This window comes from Schistosoma mansoni, chromosome 1, assembly GCF_000237925.1.
Source record: "Schistosoma mansoni strain Puerto Rico chromosome 1, complete genome".
Classification (NCBI taxonomy): domain Eukaryota; kingdom Metazoa; phylum Platyhelminthes; class Trematoda; order Strigeidida; family Schistosomatidae; genus Schistosoma; species Schistosoma mansoni.
The window spans coordinates 23,351,188-23,378,910 of record NC_031495.1 but is presented as its reverse complement, the minus strand read 5'-3'; the positions used below and the strand labels follow the sequence as shown (position 1 = coordinate 23,378,910).

The 27,723-nt window shown below is 31.9% G+C and overlaps 1 protein-coding gene across 1 annotated transcript; it reads left to right on the top strand.

The window, feature by feature from the left end:
• Positions 1–262: 262 nt before the first annotated feature.
• On the top strand, positions 263–26,791 carry Smp_140500 (putative paramyosin (Allergen Blo t 11); the record flags this gene model as incomplete). Its single annotated transcript, XM_018793719.1, has 13 exons — positions 263–523; positions 2,492–2,692; positions 4,766–4,951; positions 6,232–6,353; positions 8,017–8,215; positions 9,189–9,326; positions 14,499–14,670; positions 19,876–19,961; positions 20,807–20,909; positions 22,251–22,444; positions 22,692–22,933; positions 25,247–25,479; positions 26,424–26,791. 13 exons carry the CDS (start codon positions 263–265, stop codon positions 26,789–26,791), a joined length of 2,505 nt encoding a protein of 834 aa, XP_018648203.1.
• Positions 26,792–27,723: the final 932 nt, after the last annotated feature.

The window sequence follows — 27,723 nt, the reverse complement described above, 5'->3', positions numbered from 1 at the left end:
AAGTTATGTACGGGATTTAGTTAGTATAAAGTACATAACTATGTACTAATTCGTTAGTTGGATAACTTTCCTCGCTCTTAAATTAAAACGAAATGTCAATTTAATAAATTTCCCAGTTCCTTGTCTTTTAGAAGTTTTAAAATAAATACCACTCATTTATGTTTTTCATTAATTTCAATCCATAGACGTTACACGACTTTCAATTTACCTGGTGAATGTTTAGAGAAATTTTTGATCTGTGAAGACGTTTCTGACAAAACCAATGGTTGATTACGAAAACAGACATCAAGGTCGTTCTCCAATATTGCCTCATTGTGGTTTCGAAATTAAAATGTTTAATGAAAAAGACAAAATTAGAGAAGTTCAGAAGGACTACAACTTATCAAACAAATGTTTCTTTAAAGGAACAGACTACGAATCAATCGCGAATTCAGCTGAAGGCAAACCTAGAGATAAAAATCTTCATGTTCAGTTGAGTGATGTGAAATCACAAGTCGAACATTTTAAAACAGAGTTCCTTAGAGTAAGATATATCAGCAGTAATTCAGTAATTTCATAATAAAACGTCATGATTTAACAAGACTAATATAAGGACATATTTTTGCATAAATTATTCTCTTAGTTACAAAGTGTTTGAACTTGAATATGGCATAGTCGACATATAACGTAGGATTGTGGCAAAAGTTTGAAACACCATTAGGAGCATAGTTCACCCACTAGCACTCTCCATCCAACCCTATCCTGGGCAAACTTTTCCAGTTCTTTCCAGTTGCTATTCATCCTCTTTATATTTGCATTCAATTCTCGACGCATTGTATTCTTTGGACTTCCTCTGTTCCGTCTCCTTTCAGGATTACAAGTTAGGGCTTGCCTCGTGACGCAGTGTGGTGGATTCCGCAATGTATGTCCTATCCACTTCCATCGTCTTTCTCTAGTTTCTTCTTCGACTGGAAGCTGGTTTTTTCTCTCCCACAGAAGGCTGTTGCTGATGGTGTCCGGTAATAAGTAATTAACATCTCGCTGGGATAACTGGTTTATTTAGGCCATCAATAATATACATGTTACGTGGACGATCGTTGCTTTTATTCGTAAAAAAATTTATTGATGAAGAAATAGTGTTGTGCAATAAAAACTATGATAAATTTGCAATATTCTAGTGCATTTAAAACTGAATTTCTGACTTTTATTGGCTTAGTGTAAGTCAATTTTTCAGAGAATAAAAACGGAATTGAACTAGCATAAGTTTGAACAACATACAGAAAACAAAACAAAACATTTTGAATATATTCAAAACAAGTCTAGGCATGTTGATGTCATTCAGATGAAGAGTGAATCTTTATGAGACATAAGTGCGAGTATTTGTTTGAGTTGTAATGGATGCGAAGAAATATAGAATTTTAAATGCGAGAGAAGAGAGTTAAGGTTAACAGTGGAAGGTGTGAATAGAACTAGGTACTGCATTTTGGATAAATAATCCATGTTGGATAGATGTTAGCCTCTTTCTTGTTAAGTCATGTAAAGTTTCGCACCATATATTTGTAAAAACCTTTATGAACTATCACCAAATTATTAAAACCAGTTTTATGGTTACTGAAAATAGTATTTACAGGCGGTGCTGCTGATTTGATTTGAAAGTTCTAAAGTTTGACAAGATTAATAGGAGGTCATTTAGCATAGCTTAGAGGTTCTTTGATCCGAGTCGGGATTTCATGACATGACTCTCTAATATAGAATGGATCACAATCTATACATTCTAATCGTAGACAATTTTGTATCAAAGTGGAAGAGGTTTTTCCTTGCTTTTAAAATAAAGAAATTGAAGAGTGTTGGCCGTCTTACGTAAAGATTTAATTTTGTGTGGTTTAAGAATTTGTTGTGGTTCTTTCCTCGTGCCGTGATGGTATGGCAGAACTACTGTATCACTCCAAGATATTCCATTTGACTCATTGCTATTTGGTAACAGATCATTTCATTTCAGTATATTTCCAGTAATAGTCATGGGAAAATCACTCAATATTAAGATGCCGGCTACACTTTTCTATTCCCTTTGCTTCTTTTCTTCTGATACAATAATTCTGCTGTTTCTAAATAAATTTAGAGCCAGAGAAATTCTTGACTGGATGGATTTGTGGAGTTGAACTCTGTGTTAAAAGTCGAATGAATCAGTTCTCGGTAGATGGTTAAATTTAGATTTCTGTTAGAATTTCTTCAAATTAAATAGTCTAAAAGAGACAGTTTACCAAGTTCATTTTCTTTCTTGGGAGTGAATTTAATGTATTCTTGGAAAGTGATCGTCAGTTTGAATAAGTTTCGAAGAAAAATGGTTTATAATAAAGATAAATATGTCACCTGCTTATTCGAGTTAGTGACGTAGTTTGGTGACACTAGAAAAAGTAAGCGGTTCTACATAAAAAATCAATGAAATACAATTTGTCTGAGATGGGATTTTCAAATTAAACTGACTGATTAGATGACACTGTTTACTTTCTAGCTAAATAAAGAACGACTTGAAGAGCAGCGTGAACTGACCATCGTGGTCAAATCACTCCGTAAGCAATTGGAAGCAGTTTCTCAAGAGAGAGACCAAGAAATCACCAAAACAAGTATGGAATCTCAACAAAGCGGAATGCAGTTCCAGCACTTAAAATATTGTGTGGATCAGTTATTGGAAACTAATGCTGAACAAGAAAGAGTAAGTTTGATTATAAAAATATGGAACGGTCCTAACTTCTTTCTTTTTGGTAATTACCTGATTTGCTTTTTCAGACTGTTATTATTATATTGTTAGCGAATTGAGGTGTTTTGTAGTTTTGTTGTTTCACGAATTCACTATTTATACTGTTCCTAAAGCAACACAATCTCTTATGGGGCCAACGTTTTTGATTTAAAATGTCTTCAGTCTAGCCAAAACTTGTTATCTGAACATAAGGTTCATCTTAAATTGAGAGTAACTGAAGAACCATCAAAAAACAGTTAAAGTTAGGCTACTATGCTATCCTGATTTAGGAATACTCACCTGCGTACATAGATAACCTCATATAAGAGTAAGCTCTGGACTTTTTGAGTCCAAGGCTAGTCAATCTGCCGGTGTTCGATGGCTCAGTCTTAAGTGCCATTAAATTTTTAAAACAATATAATTTTTACTCTAAGCAGTCTAAGCTACTTTTCAACTTTCAATTCAGTAAACTTTACAACTTACAGCTACTCACGATATACTGAAAAAATCAGCCCAAAAAAGGTCACAAGTTAGCAAATGACAAAAATAATGAACATGGTGTCTGGCTGCTATGAAGATTACCTTAAAAATGCATGGAATCTTATCGAAATAATGAAAACTAAAAAGTTCCATAGATTACTAATCAATTGTCATAAAAATTTGGTCAAAAAGATTTTTAAGGGACTTTTACGAACCTTTTGAAGAACGTTACGAATCACGTATATTTCTAATACCAATCTACTTTTTTGAGCAACTGTAAAGTGTCAATATAAAACATCAAAGTTTATTAAATAGTCATTTTGTAGTAGATTTCTACTGAATAAGATTTAAACATAAATATGTTTGAAGTGAAGTTTTTGTGCAGTCAATTACGATGAGTCTGTTAGTTTATCAATAAAATTTCCTACCTACTTGTAATAACTCTTCATTATTAACATTTATTGGAATATAATTGCTCATTTTAAATTGTAAATAATATCTGAACAAGGTGACAGGTAACAGTCTCTTATTTTTTATACGTTGAGGTTCAGTGATAGATGTGTGTCATATAGTTAGTATTAGAGTTACTTCAGGTCTTTTACTATTCACATTTTTGTCCCAACGATCAACACTGAATTCCATAAGGTCCTATTTAATCGTGTATAAACGTATTTCATCAGATTTCTAAATGATGTAAACTGCTGTCAAACAAATGACATCCTAACAAGTTACATAACATAAAATAAATAAATCCTTTCTATCCAAAAGTATCAACATTTTCTGAGTAGTTTAAAAATTTTTAGACATTTTGGCTTAGAGCAGTCAAATTATTTATGGTTCAATGATGTTCCTTCGAATATGGAAAAAGAGAAATATTGTTCAATGAGAGTCAAAGTTATCTAACGTCAAGCGAGTAGACTTTCACATACAAAACTGTCCGAATATTTTTAATTAACTTATGTGACGAATATCATTATATAACAAAAATATTTAAAACAGCGTATTTCCATAGTTAAAACTAATTGTGTTATAAATAAATCAATAAAATTGCTTTTCGTACTACTTCAGTGTTTTACCTTCATCAAAGATATTGCTTGATAAAGACAATAGATATAAAATGTTTGCATTGATACAACTTTTCAAATTCAACAATAAAAATTTGATAAATTCCCAAAAAATCAGACTTTTATTCATCACAGAAATTAAATAGGACTTAAAATTCATGTTCATTCGACATAATAGACTATTTACTCTTAGTTGATAGGTTAAAATAAAATAAAACTTAAGCAATCTGTTTACTTAAAATTCATTCTAACTTGAAAAAACTGGAGTAATCAGAAATTTTCGGACAGATAATAAATTAAATTCCAACAATTTCAAAATTTTCTAGTAATTATCTTGGTGATTAGAGATTCTTAGTGAAAACCGTTTATGGTCATATTTCTGAAATGACTGAATATGTGTTCTGTTGAATAGATAGGTAACACTGACTTTAGGTTAATGAATTTAAAACATTTATTTCATTGAAAAAAAGACTTTAAAAAGTTGATCGAATATTTTTTCTTGTAGCTTATGTGTGCAATGAATGAACGTTTGGCAGTGTCTAACAAAGAAATCGGAAATTATAAATTGTTTCTTGAATACATCAGTTCGGCTATACAAAAATTTGATCTCAATAATAATTTAACAGAACCAATAAATCTCCAAATTCAAGATATTGAATATGTACACAGTCATTTTAACAAATTTTTAAAAGTAAGTGGAGTTGAAGAAAGAAAATTTATTGAAGTTATATTTAGTATATAAGGAAATATTTTGTTGAATTTCCAGCTTATATTTTTTATGAATTAGTCAATATTTTCGTTGGTGTTTGAAACGTTACTCTTTCATCCATCGGCAAGTACTAATTTTTAAATTATTTTTATAGAAGAAAGCCTTTCAACTACGGGTGCTTGGTAATGAAGTGAATGCTTTAAGAAAATGCCTGCCGCTAAGAATCAAAATGAACACACAGTAGTCCCACATTCAAGGCTTTAGTAGAATGCTAAGCCGTTCTAGAATCATAGGTAAAATAACGATTGATTCATTAGATCAGAAACTTGAAGCTTCTGACTTGAATTTCGTTGTAAACTAGGTCTATCAGTCATGGTTATTTCAGAAATTTTCCTCTAACCTAAGTTCATGCCAACGCAGATCTAGTAAACAGCTACCAGTTTTGTGTTTATCCTTATAAATGAATTTTAGATTTAATGTAACTGAATTTCGACAAGCATTGTCTACAGTGAAACTCCAAAAAAGTAGTTATTTATATAAATTAAGCAAACTGATTATGAAGGTGTATCCGTTAGACTAATTACCTTTCATAAAGTGATGATAATTTTATGTAAAGTCAAAGTACTTTGTCTTCATCACCCAGTTTCTGTTTCAGTTTAAGCAGGTCATTTTTAAATGTGGAGTACAGTGATATGCAGATCAAATAAAATTATCAGGTTTTACCGTTTGCCATTGTTTACTGATTTTTTTGGACTTCCGAGATTAATAAAAAAGCTTGAGAAATATGCTCAAGCTATGAAGTTGGACATATTTGTAATTTTAACGGGAAACAGTTCACTTAGTAGATCTTCAAGAAACACAGTATGGTTTAGGTAAAAACAATTGTTAAAAACAGTGAATATTGCCGTTTGGACAAAAATAATAAAATATTTTTTATTTATTCCCGTGGTCCTTGAATTTTTTAATATTATTTCATTTAATTTCACGCAATTTATTAAGCGATTGCAACTTCGGACGATAATATGTTGGTAAATATTTTGCATGCTAGTATTAGAAACACTACTGTTTGACTGTCTAGACTGATTTGCATAAAGACGGTTTTAAACTCAACACAACAGATGAAATCCAAGTAACTTAATCACCAAGCTTAAATTTGCTTGTTTATAGATGCCAAATAAAAATAACCTTTGAACTCGTTAACGATTTCATTTATCAGAAAAATTAGTTTTTACATGTAATGAAAATTTATTTCACGACCTTAGACATTAGAAGAGAAAGAACATTTACGAACTATAGAAATTGAAAAACTGAAAACCACAATAGATGTAATGCGAAGTCAGAATGAAGCAGAAATTTTTAGGATTGAAGAAAAACACAAGTCATCGTGAGTTTTTTTAATGCCCTTTGTAAGACCATTTCCCAGATATATTTAACTACTGAGTCTGTGGTATGAACAGTTATTTATATTGCATGCCTATAAATTATTGTAAGAATGTGATACTGTCAATTCTGTTTCCATTAAAAGACCAAAACGGACCGTTTTACATTTTAAACTACTGATTATGAGATTTTATTTTATTATAAACAATAGTGTAACAGGAATAATAATAATCCTTTTATTCTGTACTGTATGTCTGGTGTGATACAGAATTGTCTTTGTGTTAAACAGCAGCTTTTTATATCAGCGTTTATAGGATTAGTAAATGCTGATATGCTTTTATAGTGTAAAATCCGTTAACGAATAAACAGTTTGGTTTATTTCGTTAAACCTGTCAGTAAATTTTGGATAGCTAGCTACCAACAAAGATCTAAAAAATAAAATTTATTGGCCTAATCACCTTCTTTTTTCCGATTTGTTCTATCACTTTTGATTGTTGTTCATTTCACACACAATGAACCAATCCTAAAGAGGTAATACCTTATCATATTCACGCAAAAGAAATTCATTTAAGAGCCTTTGAAATTCAGATATACGTTAATTCACATGATGTTTTACATATTGCATAAATATAACAGTTCGAAAAAAATAAACTGCAACCTCTATGTCTGAGTGGCATCTAATTTACGCACTGGGAGTCGAGTCATTTTAAATGGGTGATATCTGAAATATCAGTTAAATGATGAAATACAACATCACTTAGACTTTGATGCCATTGTTAACTGTCCTTTCAAACCACATACTTTTGTTACTACATTAGGCAACTGTCTCTATTATGAAACCTTAGCTGCGATTATGATTGTATGAATAGAGATTTCAGAAACCATACTTTATACGAAAAGACACCAAATTAATGGAAAGATGTGATTTTCAGAGGTATGACTATAGTTGTTCAGACTAGTGATTATAAATTCAATCAATTTATGCTTAAAAGGTCAAAGAAATGGAAAAAGTAAGAATTTTATTGATCGTTCGTACACTTACGGAAAATGAAAATACTCATTGTCGATGAAAATCAAGAGTCGTTTTATTGTACTTGATGTTTCTCACAAACGGATATATACGTAATAACACAAAGGCTTGAAAAATTATGATAATATAACATATTAGGAGCCTAAATTCTCACTGCCGAAATAATTCATATGGTCTACGAAATTTAGTTTATTAAACTGAAAATTAATAAACATCCTTTTGCTACTAAAAACCAGCTCAGTTCTTTGATTGACACCAGCAGACGTTTCGATAGTTATCGGCCTAAGTTATAGGCAATGTTTAGAAACTTTAGGATTATTAGGTGGTCTCACCTGAAATCAATGAGAAAGCTGCCATTATACTGTACAGTAAAATAATTACCTATTACTATGATTTTCGTTTTAAAACTAAAGTCTTATATCAGTATCATTAAAACAGTTCAAAATTTATGTTAATGAAACTGTAAAAGATTATGTATTGCATACATTATTTTTATCTGGTCATTAAATGTATCCCATTAAAATCATAAACGTTACTAGAAACGTTTCATGTTTAATGAAAGTATGTATTTTCTTGATCTCAGAGTTGTAAGTAGTAGACATTTTACAAGCCATGTGATTGAATTATTTTGCTTTAGTCTTCAGGAACAATGCGAACAACTGCAAGATGAACTAAACAATACAGTTGTGCGTGCCGAAAGAGCAACACTAGAGGCAAGAACTCTAAGTGTAGAAGTGGCCAATGCTAAGTCGAAATACGAAAAAGAAATAACTGAAAAGTGTGAACGAATTCAGGAGTTGGAGAAGAAACTGTCCGATTTCACAGCAAAACAAAATGTAGGATTTCTTTTACGTATGATAAAACTGAAAATCTGTTAACATTCGGCAGTAAAAGACTACTAGTTACTTTAGAAGTTTCATTTTTGTTCTTAGTTATTATTTTATTGGCTGAAAAATAACACACATACTATTTTGATTCAATGTCTAGTACACAAATAAAGATTAGGATTTCATAGAACACAAACACATGATTAGGCTAGTTAGCTAGTAGTTGTGCATTTCAAAATACCTTGGGATCTGTCCTGTGAATGTAAACCATGTCAGGAACATCAGTTTATTTAACGTTTTGTTTGTCAGTTGAACCTAAGAAGCAACATATGGCCAGTAAACCGCCTAAATACTTTACTTAGTCGTATTGGATAATTAAAAATCTATGATGGCTGTCGGTCTTGTTTTTCATAAACTACTGACCAATAGAGAATATATTCTTATCAAAGAAAATTTGCAAATAATGTTTTGTCGAAAGCCAAAGAGAGCTTTATAAATTAATCATACACCCCAGACAATCCAAGAATTTCATACGTAAGATACTTTTACTAAGTGAGTGGTGTGTTGTATAGTAGTTAGTGTTCCAATAAATTAGGACACACAAAATACTATATCCTTAGAAGATTACCAATAAAATTCGATTAAAGACTGAAGGTAAAATTTTATTTTTGTAACATCAAAAGGAAGTCTTTTTATAGGTATTAATGCCAAGGCTGGACTTGGTAGCTTCAAAAAAGTTGAGCATTGGGTAGAGTTAATAATAAACATATCTTTTTCTCATATCCTTATGAGCAGAAATACAATTTTTCTGCTTATTGAAAGTCTTTTTAATTTTATGTTGTCTGTTTGATACTTGCTTAGTAATAATTTGCTCACTGGCAAATGAAAATATAGACCATTTTTGTTTATTAGATTAAATAAATGGGTTTGAAGATATTTATGTCAGCAATATAATTCACTCAGTATATGTCAATTATTCCAGGATTCAGATATAAACTCTAGGAAAGCATTAGAATCCGTATTGGATACAACACAAAAAGAACTGATTAAAATGAAATGTGAACGAGACTCAGCAACAAGTCAGTTATCCACATTAAGTGCAAAACTGGAAGCAACAGAAGTAAGTTTATTTTCTTAATGATGAAATAAATTTCGAAACACGAACGTAAAACTGTATCCTAATAATATGCGAGAACCGAATCCAGAACGATAATTACATCCTTTTTCGAAGTTCTTTGGTTTTAAAAATGTCAGTCAAAAGCCACCATAGTTCCCACAGACAGTATAAACAAGTATATTCCTCAACTTTATCCGGGGTAACATACAGATATTTGATCAATAACTTTTAAACAGTCCAGTAGTGAAAGAATGTTTTTATATCTTGATCCTTGAAAATTTATGTTAAAAGCCTCGAAACTAGCAAAAATAAGACCATATACGATTATATAAAATGAATTATTTTATTTACGGATCCATGGAATATAATTTCATGGAAATGCTGTTAACAGTTTCTAGTTCATAGTTAGTGAAATATGCTTTTTATGAATATTTCTTGTTAGTGTTAATTTCCTAGATTTCACGATACCTAGTCATTCATTATGAGTGCAGAGCTTTGCTTAGATGTACTCTGATTCAAACTGATGAGCAATTTAGTTTCTTGAGGACATATATATATATATATATATATATATATATATATATATATACGCCGATTCGTTTAATTTAACAGACTCTCTTTCTCACTTTCATCTTTTTACTCAAGTTGCCCGTAGGGCATGTGTATAGGGTCAACTCTCGGGCACCACACACTACAGCACTTCTCGTATCAGCGATCTCTTATCTCCACACATAAAAGACTACGGATTCCACACTTTCTCTTCTCTAGGATTATCGTTTTCGGATGACACTTTCAAATAAGCTATATTTCATTACTACTGGTAATTGGTGAATGTATTTAGGATTACCGCTGTTTTCTGAGTACTTAATCCAAGAATGATGTCATGTTCAAGTAATGTCTGTAGCAGTTAGTGTTGTTACACGATCACATGATCTAACTTAACTTTTGGACACATGAACTATCATAGCCTTTCTAGTCACTTTTTTATGATAGTATGTATGTGTTTATATTTTTGTTTTATATATCATTACTTACTTTCGCCTGTTACTCCCAATGGAGCATAGGCAGCCGACCAGCATTCTCCAACCCACTCTGTCCTGGGCCTTCTTTTCTAGTTCTATCCAGTTCTTGTTCATTCTTTTCGTGTCTGTCTCTATTTCTCGGCGTAATGTGTTCTTTGGTCTTCCTCTTCTCCTTTGACCTTCAGGATTCCATGTGAGGGCTTGTCTTGTGACACAATTGGGTGATTTCCTCAAGGTGTGCCCAATCTACTTCCAGCGCCTCTTCCTGATTTCTTACTCTGCTGGAATCTGGTTTGTTGTCTCCCACAGTAGGCTGTTGCTGATAGTTTCTGGCCAACAGATCCTAAGTATTTTGCATAGACAACTGTTAATCAACACCTGTATCTTCTGGTTGATGGCTTTCGTAGTTCTCCAAGTTTCCGCCCCATACAGTAGAACTCTCTAGACATTTGTATTGAAAATTCTAACCTTGGTGTTGGTTGACAATTGTTTTGAGCTCCAGATGTTTTTCAGCTGTAGGTATGCTGCTCTTTCTTTGCCGATCCGCGCCCTCACATCTGCATCTGATCCACCGTGTTCATCAATTATGCTGCCCAGATATGTAAAGGTTTCCACATCCTCCAAAGCTTCTCCGTCAAGTGTAATTTGATTGGTGCATATTGTATTGTATCAGAGAGTCTTGCTTTTCTCTTTATTTATATTGAGACCTACTGCTGCTGAGGCTGCTGCTACACTGGTCGTTTTCTCCTGCATTTGTTGTTGCGTGTGTGATAGAAGAGCCAGATCATCCGCGAAGTCTAAGTCGTCAAGCTGCATCCTGCCTGTCCACTGTATCCCGTGCATTCCTCCAGATGTTGACGTCTTCATGATCCAGTCAATCACTAGGAGAAAGAGAAAGGGTGAGAGTAAGCAACCTTGTCTAACACCGGTCTTTACTTCAAACGAGTCGGTGAGTTGTCCTCCGTGGACGATTTGGCTGTTTAGTTCATCATAGGAGTTCCGTATGATATTGACTATCTTCTCAGGCACGCCGTAGTGTCGAAGAAGCCTCCATAGTGTCGACCTGTCCACGCTATCAAATGCCTTCTCGTAGTCGATGAAGTTGATGTAGAGTGATGAATTCCATTCAATTGATTGTTCCACAATGATCCGTAGAGTTGCGATTTGGTCTGCATACGATCGATCCTTACGAAATCCAGCTTGTTGATCTCGAAGTTGGACGTCTATGGAATCCTTCATCCTGTTTAACAATACTCTGTTGAAGACTTTTCCTGGTATTGAGAGGAGAGTGATGCCCCTGTAGTTGTCGCACTTGCTAAGATCGCCTTTCTTTGGTATCTTGATCAGAAGTCCTTTTTTCCAGTCTGTTGGTACTTGTTCTTCATCCCAAATCTTACTGAAGAGGATGTGGAGTATCTTGGCAGTTGCTGCTACATTTGCTTTCAGTGCCTCTGCCGGGATGTTGTCTGGTCCCCCTGCCTTGCCGCTCTTGATTTGTCTAATGGCCATGCTGATCTCTTCAATTGTTGGTGGGCCAACATCGATTGGGAGGTCTGTGGGTGCTGCTTCGAATGTTGGAGAGCATATATATATCATACCCAAAAGTTAAGTCGTGTTTTAATTAAATTGAGATGGAATGTTGGCCATTGCCATCTCTTATCTTCTCGTTTGTCTGCCGAAACTCACGTATGAAACATAAACATGAGAAACACTTTTATTCTACTTTTTTTATCTACGATATTATCAACAAGATTTGTCGACAAGGTATAAAGGAAATAAGCAGAATATGTATTTCGTCTACGTCACTAGCGCTCCAATCAAAATGAGGTCATGAAACGGAGCTATGTATCTGGTAAACTTTTAGACACTCAGAAGGAATAATGAAAAACAGAAATCGTTGGTCATGCTATAACTGGTAAGGATAGGAGGAGAAGACTGTTAGTTAAATCCATCTAGAAAAACTTGTAGGAACAGTTAAAACACCTTCAGTTGTTAAACTGTGTTTTGATTTCATAATTCCATAGTGTTAACAATTTTGTTTTACAAAGTAACAAGTAATCTCACAATTGCTCAGAATATTCACAATGCATCATATGTACAGTCTTATATTGCAGAATTGGATAACCGTTTAAATAAACAGATGACAACTGATCAGACAACAAGAAACCAATTAAATGAGACAAACAAAGTTAATAAACACTTGCAAAGTTTCGCTAGATCAATAGAACTGTCTATGAAAAGATTATACAATATGATTAATAATGAATTGAACTTGAACAGAAATTGGAAATGGGAACAAATTTTCGAGGAAAACCACATAAGCGAATTCATTGAGAACGTAAGGCTTCTTTATTTATTTCTAGTTATACATATTTTTTCATTACAAACTATAATCGGTTATGGAATTATCAAATAATGTGATTCATTATGCGAAATTGTTAAGCGTATTTAGATAGGCATTAGAGCAATACTTTATGAATTTCTTCTCTTATATAACAATCTCAGTTAGTCGCGAATACTACATTCAGATTTTATGTTTGTTCAGAAGTTAGGTATACGGTTTTATAAATTTATGAATCCAAATTTCTTGTGTTAAAAATTCCTCAGATCTTTCGTTTTGTTTATTGCGTTAAACAGTTTCAAGATAATTATTCTGGATTATATTTTCACACTTTTAAGTGGCTTTACTTCCCAAAGCTATTATTATTTCACATCAAACCATTAGTCCAGGGGTTCATCTTTTTTGAAAGATCCTATAAAACCCTAGCGCTTTCAGTTTAAATGGTGATCTCAATCTTGAATCAAAATCTGTACCTAATTGAACTATAACAACAAGAAAAATATGTATGTTCATCACCATGATATGAAGAACTAAAGTTCTTAGCACCTTGAAATAATGAACAATAATAAGCTTTGTTTATTCCTGACATTATGTAATGTACCATTCATATAAGTTAACAAAGTATGATGTTATTAAGAGACTATATTTGTATGCAACTCAGGTATTACAAGTCATTTATTGTATTTATCTAAATATATACCAAACGGTTGTAACGCTCGTTGTTAGTTTGCTTAGTTATAACCCGCATTTATAGTTACGCTGTAGTAAAATCCTGATTAGTTGTGTTTAACATTCGACGCACGTGATAGAGTTAGTTTATGCATCAGTTTGATAAACTGATATCGATCATGAACTATATGTAAATAAATATTAGTATGACAGTAAGATGGTGATAATAAAATCTTATATTTTAAACATAACAATTATTATGCTCCAAAAACGTTTATGCTTAATTATTCCTTTATTTTATGTACGTGACACAAATTACATCACGGACCAACGTCAACCAGACAACTAGTTATTTCAGAATTACAGTGGTTATCTAGATGAAGCTAACACAATTGTAGGGACGGCAAAAAAATCATGACGAAGCCTCCAGAGGCGCTAGAGGAGCCAAAAAGATTCCATCCAATTAGAACCTGATAAAATATCGACGTGGCAAGCTATGATTGGACAATTGCATAACTTTCCTGCTTGTGGATTGATTGGATTATAGTTATGTCATACTTAATTACGCCTGTTACCCCGAGGCGTAAGTAAGTGTCATAGCCAGTACTAATATTATAAACACCCATGTCTTTTCGTACATTTTGGTGTCTTACTCATTAATCACTTCTCGTTGCTTCTTCTGTCTTTTGATATGCGACTGTGGAGTTCTATACATCCTAGTACTGTTAGTTGGATACCGTATTCTGCCGTAATCAGTGAGAGTACGTAGCAGTAATGTACAGTGTTTTTCAAGGGATTAGCAGTTTTTTTTATATTCATGTTTTATATAAATCAATTGAGTGCTATCTGTCCAATGTCTAGTCCTCACATTTTCAATCAAGGAATCCTGAACTTGATACACAGCAACTAAATGAAGTTTAAAATAATTTTTTCACATGTATTGGGACATGAGTTACATAAGCACTTCATCCAACCAAAACTTTTATCAAAAGTTTCAACTTTTAGATAAGTTTCAAAATCTTTCTACTTCTAAACATTTATCGTGGTAGAACTTACTAATCGACAGCTTATACTACTCATAATGCTACATTACGATAAACTTTAATGTTAAATTCATTTAAGTAAAATATATTTCACCAACAGGTGATGAAAATTATTAGTGAATTAAAAAGGAAATCAATTATGAATAAGGAGAATAAAGCACAAACAAAACTTTTGAAAAATCAAATAAAAGAACTGAATTATGAATTGGACAAATTGAAATCCGCTTTTAAGGATAATCAACGTTCTATTAATGAATATGAAAAGACACTTGGTAGGTGAATATTCCCGTTATCATTTAAAAATTCAGTCACAGAAGATTTATGACATACACTAACAACACGTAGCGTTGAAATATTTACTACTAACTAATTAGAGTTGAATTATTATCTTTAGTTATTTTCATTATTTTATCTGTGTATACTTACTAATTAGTTAACTAGGAAATCAAATTCCAGTTGGACATGTATAATAAATTCATTTTATGACGTGATATTTTAAATGGATCCCGCTAGTTCAAGAGTTGGTGATTTTCTTAACTTATCATGATGGTAATTTGTTGACATTTTTAGTAAGAAATGAGAACATGACAAATGAGTTTGCCAGATATCATCAATTCATTGTCACGAAGCATAACAAACAAAAGGAGAATTACTTTTAAATTTCTGAATGACCGATTGTCATCTAGTATTCAATATTTTTAAATAGTTTACCTTGAAATGGTAGTTATATTCTTATGAATCTCGACGATTAAACGTCAAATAAGTTCATCATTGCACTAGTCAGTCTGGTCCGAAATTTTAACTAGGGAATACAATCAGACATGGTCGAATATAAATTTATGGTCCACAGGTAACTGTACACTCAGTAAACAGTTTAATCATGTTAATAATCTTAGAAACCGTATATCGCCCCTGGCTATGATTGATGATGAAATGGGATCATTTGATAGATGGAAATCGAACGTGTCATATAACACATAAAATCCGGATAAATAAATAAATGTGTTGTTTTGCTAGCCGAACTGGTTGTTCATCGTACTCAGATCAATTAACTGGTTAGAACAAGTGAAAGTAATCGTTACTGTCTACTAAATAAGAGACCAATTAAAGGAAGTAAAATGTAAAATGAAATTCGAATTTACTTATTAATTACTAGTTGGCAAATTACAGCTAACTGTATTCCATCTTTTCTGTTTACATTGTTTGGGTTTGCTTATATATGTAGAGCTTCAGCTGTCAATCTCTTTTGATATGGAATCAAAGATTTTCAAGGGATTACGAATAAAGGCATTTAAAACAATCTACATTCCCAATTGAATAAAATCCTACATGTTGAGGACATGAGATCCTAAACTACAAATTATCAAAAACAAATCAGTATCCATGAAGTTGGATTTCTGTTTCAGTAAATTATTCAGTGTAAAGACTATTTACTGAATTTCAAAACATTTTAACGATATTTCGAGTTCACGACAGTTAGTCAGTTTGAATATTCTAGTTATTTTCGATTGATATACAACGGATAAATTTAATTTAATTTGACTGGTTTTCGTGCTGAATCAACATCGGAAACCTTCATCGGCAAAACTGCTGTTTTTACCCTAGTTAGCGGGGGAGGGAAAAGAAGAGGATGAAAGTAATTTCGTTCACAGTTACGAAGTTGGAGTTGTGAATTATCATCACCGATCAATAATGTATAAACACACAATGTCATAGACATATGTCAATAGTTAAGAGATAATTTTTAGTGGTTAATTTAAAATTTAACTTTAAATTTTGTTTTGACATTTCTTTCGAAGTTACTTTTAATAAAGTTATCAACGAAATTAAATGTATCATATTGTCATTTGTTTTCTATGTGTGACTGTTCCTTAACCGACAAGCTGTAAAGGTCAGTGAATTAGAAACTACTATTTCAGAAAGAGATTATTATCTACAAGTAATTAATGAGCAAACTGAAGAATTATCCACCGTTAAAGCTGATTTTCATCGTCAAACAAGAGAGGTGGGTTTTTTTACAACAAAACTCTGGAATCAAAATGACAGTCTCTCTATCAGTGTTTTTTGCGTCCATTTAAACTTTGAGTAATAAAATAATTCCAAATAAAGTAATATGAATGACATTTTCTATGACTGAATCCATAAAATTAAAAATGACATTTTTATACTTTTAAGATACCTTCGTGAAGCCGCTAATTTAGAGCAATTCATTTTAGTAGGTAGTTTTGAAAAATACTACTTAGTAGTAGTATGGGTTTTACTTGAAACTTTTAAAAGTGTAGTTATTTAGCAGGTTCACCGATAGCCAAACTTATTAGATAATTCATCGAATTTGTTTCATGAATAACCAGTATTAACCGCTAGTAAGAGCTATGTTCTCAGTGACTGACTAAAACTAACTAAAACTGAATATGAATAGATTTATTATTTAATCATTTTATTCCACATAACGTTTTAACGCAGTTATATAAAAATTTTGACTTAGATTCTTGATTATTTTCAAGACGAATCGTTAAGAAACAAAGTCAGTTTTATGAAATGGCTTTGAAGGCTTTATATTAAGAAGCACTGTATTTCATAATGAATGATTTAAGCCTATCAAAATTTCTGTTTCCTTCATTTGTCCTACTCAGGATTGATAAAAAAATTATATATTCAGATACAAACTAACTCATGCACTTTCGATTTTAGCTTACAGAACAGATAGACTTACTGAAAAGACGACAGTTCTGTACAGGAAAGTGTTCACAATTGAAATCAATAAAATCTGGCTTGCATGAAAAATGCACTACTCAATTTAGAACATTGAGAAGGCCCTTATCATTAGGTAGTATTGTTGTCTTTTGCTTTGTAGTGAATATTTTATTTGTTATCTCATTCATTTGATTAAAGTATAAATCTATGTAAAAATATTGTTATTTATTTTTCTTTGAACTGTTAATTATTGAGCTTTGTTGAAAATCTACTGTTGTGACTTTAGGCCTGGTTTTTTATCACGTGATTTGATTGCTAATCAAAATACGACTTATCCAATCTTAACACTGCGCCAAAACAATGACGTTTGACCAGTGTGAGCAGCCTAACATCCTTATTGGATCTTCGCTCGCCTAGCCTGTCCACTTGAGTTCAGAACACCAATAACAGCTTCTGCTATGCGAATCATTTATTTCAAGCATACTTGGTTTATATACTAGACAAACAGAATATTATTCCATTGATAGATCCTAGAAGTTACCCGTAGTTTAACCTTCAATAAAATATAACATCTTTTTTTGAAGATTCGTAGTAAAGATCCTGATTTTAAAAAAGTATGTGTACCTTAAATCTGCCAACATTTTCCTGTCCCACGAAATAATGTTGAATCCTAATATCTCCAAGTTAAGATTATTATTACTTTATTTAAAACATATTTCTGGTACTGAATAGAGAATCCATTAGAAGTGACTCACTGTTTATGTTGAACAGCATTTGATTTAAAGTCATCAGGGTTTGATTCTTCTGAAACATTTCTCGTAGTTTAATTTTCACAAGGACATAACATCTACATTGAAAGTCAACACCCACAAATCCACATAGAAATTGATGCCAGAAATTATATGTATATATATATATATATATTCTCAATGAAATACACTATAACTAGTAAAACCCTATCAGTCAACTTCGTACGTACATACACCTGTTTGAGTTGTCATACCACATTAGCACAGAGACGAAGTTGTCAGTTCAAATCTCATAGTGGTAGAAGTAGTAAGAGTATAGGAATTAATCAGAAAGATTGGGATTTGAATATGTTATTCAAGGAGTATAATCCAGTGAAATAAACTTGGGGAGAGAAAAAAGAAAGGGACATGAAAAATTCAGAAGATTAGAATCTCGCGGATCCCAACCAGGTAATCTACACCAACCAACATGGCTCAGTCCACTTGTCAGTGACTTCATGGATTTGTGCCACGTTTTGGTCTGGCCACCCCTAGCTTTCTTCCAACCTACTCCTACACCATAAAACATCGAAAGTTGGTGCTGTCGGTGGTTGGGCATACGTCACACGGGTCCCAGCCATCTCAACTGATGAAGTTCCACTATTTCATCAATCGATTTGCCATCCTTACCTAGTACCCGTTTCCTAACAACTGCATTACTTACTCAGTGGTCCCAGGATATACGAGCAATGCGTCGAAGACACCTATGATCGAATACTAGCAGCCTACGAATCTTGTCTACTCTTACCGGCCATGTTTCACAGCCATGAAGTAGGACGGAACGAACTGCTGCACAGTAAACCCGTCCTTTTGTTGCTAGACGGATATCTCGCCTACGCCATAAATGACACAAGTTAGCGAAAGCTAGACGAGCCTTCTGTATCCGCGCTGAGATTTCGTCACACACCAGACCACAAGGGCTGACGAGACTCTCAAGATAAGTGAAGCGGCCAACACGCTCAACTACTTCACTCCCTATCATTAGTTCAGGTGTCGATGTAACTCAATCCTGAAGTAACATTTTGGCACTTCATGGGGGAGAATCGCATCCCGAACATGCCTGCATTGTTGTTTATGATGGTCAGAAGACTGTATTTTGTCAGCGTCTTCACCAAATAGAACTATGTCATCGGCATATTCTAAGTCAACAAGTGAATCTCCTGGTAGAAGTTCAACCCCTCTAAGTTTAGATGAGGAAAGTTTTATTTCAAAAAGCACGTCTACGATAAAGTTAAACAATGGAGAGAGCGGGCAGCTCTGACGAACACCATTTGAGGTAATCAATTCTGATGACAGTTCGCCATGAGCTCTAACTCTACCAGTTGTGTTCGAGTAGAGAGCCTTTATAAGGTTAATGTAATTCTTTGATACTCCTTTCAGTGACAAACACTGCCATAGAACCTCACGACCAACAGAGTCAAATGCTGCCTTAAGTTCGAGAAATACTCTTATTTTGGGGCGTTTGAATGTGTGTCTATGTTCTAGGACCTGACAGTAACAGTAAATCCATATAACAATAAATAACTCAGTTAATCCTATTTGTATTCACAAAGTCGTATTTTTCTCTAACAGTTTCATAGAACTCATTAAAAAGGTTGCAACGATTTATTAGATCTTTTAAGCAAATGTTTTAAATAACCTTAAATTCGGTTTGTGCAAAACACAAATAGTACATTTGACAAATACCTTTATCAAATGTATGTCCCTGTTAATATTATCTTCAATACTTTAAATTATGTAAGAAGAAATTAATATGGACATAAATCATACTAATAGGCTATTGAGTAATATTTTTTTCAGATTGATTAAGTGTTCGGACTGAGAAGTAAGCAGATTGTAAAGAAATTACAATTATGTGAATGGCGTAGAACAATTCTATACATTTTAATATATTTCCATCTTATTAAAATTTGCCCAAATAATTTAACTATTGGGAAATGCGTCATCTGTTCAATAAATAATGCTTTGTACTTTCTTTTAATACTTTGTAATCAGGGTCATTACTCTCTGATCAACGTTTAACTTCAGTCGACTATGAGAAACAAGCAAATGAAAATGCTATCAGTGAAATGAAAAAACAGGTTAATAATTGTTCCATCACCATGTTTTCATAAAACGTTTTTCACAACAGTTATGATAAATAATATGTTCCACTACATATTAATTTGCCAAGATATTTTTGCGTCAAATAAGTAGCAATATAGGTTGACGAATTATACCTATTCAATAAATTCATACATAAATAAACGGGAGACTATTAAAACGTGTGCTTTTCAGTGACATTGAGTATAATTTCATTTTATAAGACTGTAAATTATCACAAAGCGAAAGAAAAAAGATAGGAAATCTTCTGGTTTTTCACTTCATTAAAATATTCGAAGTTTCTAGTGTCCTTAATTTCCAAGCAGTTTCGAATATTTAGAAGATATCCAGGTGGATAGTTTAAAAATTATATCAACCTAATCTAGATTTCGATGTAACTGGTACATTCTCATTAGTATCAGACAAAAATATAATGAAACTGAAGTTGTATGACTACGAACATACTCATCATCTGTCCAACAGACCACAGCTGTGACTAGTAACGTACATGTATCTCGAAGGTTATATAAATATACATATGATGCTAACGTGAGATTGCCTTACTCAACAAAAGATCTTTTCTGAAATGTTATATCATAAAAATGGTGAGCTTTAATACAAAAAATATTTACACGACTTCCAAGAAGCAAACAGATCAAATAAAAGTTTATTTTTGTTTTTGTTTATTGTCTGTAGTAGATTAATGTGGACGATCTATAATAAAGTTGTGTTTAATAATAAGCACAAGATATTCATAAACAAGTACTTTTTTATTCTTCATACTCGTATTAATAAAGTTTATTCTTTCGTCTAACCAGTATTTATTAACCAAATAAACTTTTAGATAAATGAATCGAAGTCGAAATGTGACAGAAGTTCACTAAGACGAGAAAGCTGTGAAACAGTTAGCAGCGATAAAATTAGAGAAAACTTGAAGATTTCTCAAGGTAAACTAAATGGTTTGTTCATTTCTTAGTTGTATTGATTTCGAAAAATGAGTTAACAAAAAACATTCATCCGTCCTTGCTGAGTTATGAACTCTTGAACCATATTTATGTAATGATGATTGATAGCTAACATTGGAATCCACGATGCGGATTTCGTCTTATTGGAGACTCGTCAGTTGGGTGTAAGTTCATTCAGAAGTTCATGCTTTTATCCGCGGCTTCGAACGCCAGTGCCTTGTCCAGTAGGGTAAATTTTAATTCATATGTCTTGTTTGTTCAAATATTTCCATTAATGTGTAGGACTGCAAATGATCAACTTCCAATCAGTCCCTAGTGGGAATAAATGAGCGTCCTGAACTCCAGTGTAAACCACCATCCATTTCTGCTTAAAAATATTTGAAATTTAACGACAATATCGAGACAATCTCCACAGGATATGTCAAAACATACTTATTAATTGCAATTCCTAAGATCAATGGGAAGTTTCAAGTAACCCATACACACCAACTTTGAAACACTGTAAACAATGTAAAATAGTGCAATCAAAACGATACTTTTGTGCAAGTTATCCACTGTATGTCCGTTTAAGATTTCTTATTTTATTACAATATAAGCTTTAGAAATAAACATTCTGTAAAGATTAGATAAATTATAATGGAATCAAATATATGAGAAGGAAGTATTTCATTTTTATAAAAACAAATCATCATAAAATTTATAAGAGAGAATTATAAAAACAAAGTTCTGATTGTTGCCTACTGTTAATGAATTATAGAGTGATGTATTGGTCAATAAATCCAGCACAAAACAGATACTAGATGAAATAGTGTTCATTGATAGTAAATTATTGTAAATATTTGTTCTACTGTTCACTTTCGTTTAAAATAAAGATAGAACATAACAAATGTATTATGAAAATTAATTCAGTGATTCTGTATGTCTTCAATAATGCCTACTGAAATGATTTTTTATTAGTATGTTCAAGGTTTTAACTTTGGTGATATCGAAAAAGAGACAAATTGTAAAATCGACTCATTCCAATGTCTCATGACTTTAATTTGTGTGATACACGGAAATAATCAGACTCAAAATTTATCATGAATATTTTTGAAGCTCAGAACAGTTTGTCAGGGAAAGTGTTGGATTTATTTAGGTTTCAATCGCTGAGATTATTCATCCATAGTTTTTACCCATGATATGTTCTATATAGTCGGCGCTAAGTTTTTGTCAGATTGTCCATTCAATGTTAATATGAATGTTAATATAAATATGTCTATTTATGTATACCAACAGAAAATTATTTCAACTTAGATGCTTTTTTACAATTATATCTGTTATTAGGAAACAATTTTCAAAGAAATATATCAAACGCTGTGAAACAGTCTAATGCTATTTTCAGTTTACAACAACGATTAGGAAATTTAGAGATGAATATGTACAAAGTAAGTGAAGATAAAGGAAATCTACAAAGTCAAAATGAACAGCTGACAGATTTACTTCGAAGGTTAACAGAACAAAATCAACGTCTAATAAAGGTAAACAACCGACTGACCAATATTTTAAAGCGTGTTGTCATAGAACTATCCATCTCAATGTATTTTTATGGTAGTCTGAATAATAGTCTCCTGTACTTTATGACTTATGTAAATAAGGAATAAAGGTATAAAGTTTGATAAGAATTAGTTGATTTTAAAAACAAGTCAAGATGAAGGTATTTTGAATTACACGTCCAATTCGATTATATTTTTCATGACATATATTTCTATGTCTTATCATTTTAAGGAGCTTGATAATCGTATGATGGAAGCGACGCGAGATAATAAACCAGCAACTTATTCATCTCAAAGAGTGGTCGAATACTCAACAGAATTTCAACATAACAATAACAATATTTTCTATGATTATTCAAATGAACAAGTAAAAACCAGTAGTTGTCATAATGATAAAAGTGTTTGGAATGAAGAAAAGTTTCTAGATCGTTGTCACAACATCACCAATTTTAATGATGGAAAATCAAATAAAAGGTTTGTATTTCAATTTGTTCATTTATAAATCCATTGGATAAATATAAATTATGAATTTCGCTCATCTCTCTTGTTATAAATTCCTTTTGATAATTAGAAACAAGGTTCTTAAGTGTATGTTTAGAAGGTGCACAATAATCAGTGAAACGCAATCATAATATCTAGATTACCCTATAAACAAATGTGGGTTGATCATGATGTGAAATGTAAGCCAGTTAAGTCTATTTCAAACCTACATGAAAAGTGAAATGAGTTCAAACAGGTTTTATAAAAACCTCTCATACGTGGAATATCTACATCATAATTTATAAATGTGTTCCTAACTTATGAATAATTTATATTACTTCGGATATACAACGTGAATACGTCTTCCGTTAAACCATAATTAAGTCTTTTGAGTAATTCTGACCGATCAAACATAAGGCTATTTGCAGTGATCGCATTTATCAAAAGATTGACGACTTCCTCGGATACAGAAAGTGAAAATAAAAAGAAACTTCTTATTTAGTATCAGTTCACGCAAAGTAAGCATGAATATTTCCTAAGACTAGAATGTCTTAGGTTGAAGTATACTTTAAATGGACATATTTGGTAAAAAGCTTGATTACCATTGAGTTTATCTCTGCTTTACAACAAATTACATCCCAATATAAGTGAATAATTTAAAATATCAACATATTCGTCATTTTATTTTCCGTCACTAGCTTTTAGGTCTCAGATCTTTGTAATTATATTTTTTTTTCATTATAGATAGCTGATAAAAAATTTCAAGACAGTAATTCCTCTTCGACGTACTCTTACGTTTTTTACAATAAAATCAAAAACAGTTATCTATTCAGCGAACTACTATCGATTTTTTAAATGTGATTGCATTTTACTCTTCATTTTTAATGAAATTACTGTAATATTATTAAAATTAAATGGATATGGTAAACTACCATTATTAGACTGTTTGGTAAAAGGAATTCTAGTGAAAGTCTAAATTTAACCATATACCGAAAACCGACGCATTGAAATCGGTATATCGATCTTAAATCTGAACATTCGTTCAGTGCAAAACTTTCCATGGCTCTGAGTCTTTTCAGAAGAGCAATCAAGATCATTACTGCAGAAGACATGCTAGAGGAAAAAGACGATATAATAAACATCCTGCAATCTAATAACTGTCGTAGAAATATTAATAAAAACATAATAAAACAAAACTGTCATTCTTTGAATAACAATTCCAATGAAAGATCTTGAATAGGTACTGTGGTTTTACCTTACCAACGGAGTACGATAGAATAGTTACAATTGATCCTGAAAACGTACAAAATTAAAGCTTATCATTAGACAACCAACACTCTAAAAAACTCCTTAGTTAGAATGAAAAATAAGATCCAGTTTACGTCTATGAAAAATTCTATACAGATTAGTTTGAGTCGATCGTGGTGAGTTCTAAATTTGAGAGTCTTCCAATGAGATCTCGATGCGTGCCAAGGAACATGTTAGTTACACAGAAAGATCAAATAGTCCTATAGAATTGGAAAATCTACAAGTTAAATCATTAGCATCACATGCTATTTTCAAATCACCGAATTGATAAAAAAATATCAAAATAATACAGAAAGGTTTTCCCAACTCTACAGAGGCAAGTGGCTGAAGCCTTTCACATAATGCTAGATCTCTCTCCCCTCAAAGGAAAGAAGGTCTGACTATTCATCGAACCTGGACTGTTTATCCAAACAACTACATTTGACCCTATCCACTTTTCACACAATCTGTACCCACAATTTTAACTTCACTACTTCATATTACAAGTGTATACATTTTTCATACCCACCTTCTAACGCACAAATATATGCAGTGATATTTCAAACAGAATTACGTTCACCAAAATAACGTGACATTGACATGTTCAGACCTACTATGATTTTGATTTTACTAAAAATATTCTGCATTGTTTCCTTTGTACTATTTGGACCTGTGTTAATTTTACTTAAGCTATTTATTTGCTTTGAAGAAGTAACTTACATGAAGTCACGAAACGTCAGAAATACAAATTTCTACTTGTTGGGATATCCCAAATATATATATGTTATGAACAATATGCATTGTTTTTCCACATTTTGTTTAACTATGTAAAGATGTAAGGAATGTAGTGCTAAACTTCTGTCATACTAAAATTAATAACGTGTATGGTTAATCAAAAACTAATTTATTTTTTCAATTGGTTTACGTTTTTAACGCATTTTCACTAATTTCGTGTTCTTTGATATGCAACTAATCAACAACCGTTTTATATGAATGTTTTTGGAATGTTATTTAAAACAGACCACATGAGAATAATGAAATTTTAACTTTATCTAATCAAACACTTAAAAATACGTCCCCAGTTCAATTGAACGATAAGAATAAGCTGTACTACACCCAGGAACAAAGTGCACAAAGTTTGAAATCGGATACAACACGAACCTACTATTCAGTCAGTGACAGCGCTATACTTTCCAGTCAATCTAATGATTCGGACGAATTAGTTTCGAGAGAAACCAAAGTGAATAATGGCGGTAAGTTTTCTGATCCAATCAGGGTATTTCCTGATATGCAATAAGTCTACCTACAAAATATTTCAGCTATTTATTCTAAATGTTTTCGCATGAAGTAGAAATTATTTAAGAAAAACCAAACATCATAGTTGATAGTCGATTATATGAAAGTTATCCATTTGACCAAATACACTACTTCAGACATTTAAAGTTTATCATGAAGTAATTGTTAGTGCAGATTCAAGCGAATTCATATAAAATTATTTGATCAATACTTTCAGCATGTTTACACTTAAGAGTGAGTTAATTGGTCTCTACCGGAAAATGAACCTTCTAAACGAAAGCCTCCGAAATGACTTCAGAAAAGTGTCGATTATGCTTTGAATGGCGCTACTCAATGAAATTCAAGACGCTCTTTACTTTAATAACCTTGTAGACAAAACTCGGAAGTCTGAGTGTAAATATCAATACTAGACTCCAGATAAGTTCGAATAAAATGTTCTAAAATGAAAATGAACATTAATTTTGGATGCATTTGACAGCCATTACTTCAAATATAGTTCATTTAAAAGTCGATAGATGCTTCCATTTCTAGGTCAGCCACTGAAGAACGAATTGAGATACAAATTTACGGAGCTCAATATATTTCTATATTGTAAGTGTAGAAAACATAACTGTAAATAATTTGAAGGAAATAAATCCAGGTATGTTACTGAGGATATGAACGTTTTAGAGAATTTCATATCTTCCTGAATTCATTTAAAAGATGTGAGCTGTGTTTCATAAACTCACATAAATGAAAACCTGGCAAATTTTATTGACATTGGAAGTCGAACGCACACACCCAAGTGAATTGACGTTCAATTCTTTTAATTATCAATTAGTTTTACTGTTATAATCATATTCAGTAATTATTTCTACTGGAATTTAAATTTCCATTTCACTGTGATGTTTAAAATTTCCAGAAAGTAACAACGATGTCAAGTATTGCACTAATCAACAAAATTTTAAATTAGACACTAAAATACCAGATCAACCAAATTCTCCTACTCCTAATATTGATGTACATATAACAGCGAACAATTATAAAACATTTTTAAATTTCAATTACCAAAATACCAAAGGTAACACTTTAAAACATGAAACCCAGTACGGAAAACAGTTGACTATCATAGATCCTGAATTCAAACCTACTGCACGAGAATTAACTAGTCACAATACTAATAATAATGGAATTATAAATTGGAAATTAAAAGAATATGATAAATCATTAGAAATGTATTCAGATAACGAAGTTACAAATTGTCCAGACAATACTTTACCAGGAACCTGATTTTTTAGTAAGTAATTTGATATTGATATTTGTTTACAACTTTCTTTGAGGTATATTTAAATCCTTCTTGTTGTTTCATCAGGTTTTGTCAACAAAATACATTCGTTCAAGAACTTGAAAGTGGTTATAAAATTTATTAATATCTTAGAACATTATTCATTATCAACTCTTTATAACAGTAAATTCCGTTATGAGTTGGCATATTTTACTCTTGAAAGTTGGTGAATAAGTAGTAGTGAAAGGTGTTAGTTAACCACTCTGAATTTGCATTGAATTCATAAAATTTAAAGATAATTACGTATACATGTGTAAATTTACTAGGATGTACTAATAATTTACTAAGTGATGTTTTGTTTCAGTTTAATATTTTTTCAAACATCGTGGATACATTTTGCTTTCACTATATCCTGTTCGTAAAACTATACGGATCATCATATATTCCATCAACAGATTGAGAACTATTTATATAGAAAAACTTCAAGTATATGTAGAGACATTACATTCCTATATTCAGAATTTTTTTTATCAAATATTGATTACTAAATTTTAAGCTGATAAATATCCTTGTAATACATTTGAGGACGAAATTTCTTTGTGTATATTACAAGCTCATTTATTGAGCTGTTTTTGTTTTGTTGCTGAAAATTATCATTAAGTTACTTCTTAGTATGAAAACAACCATTTAAAGTATGAATACAAAAACATTAAAACTATACTTTACAGTTACTTATGGAAGAAGCATTTATGTTGTTTCATTTTATCTACATAAATGAATTGAAATGCCTTCTAATTAATTAATTTGCGGGTAATGTAAAACCAATTTATGTGGTCAAGTGATGGTAAATGATCTATAATTAATCTCAATTTTCAAATGACTATTTATTTTGAGTATAATGATTCTACTTACTATTATCGGAATCAAATCACTTAAA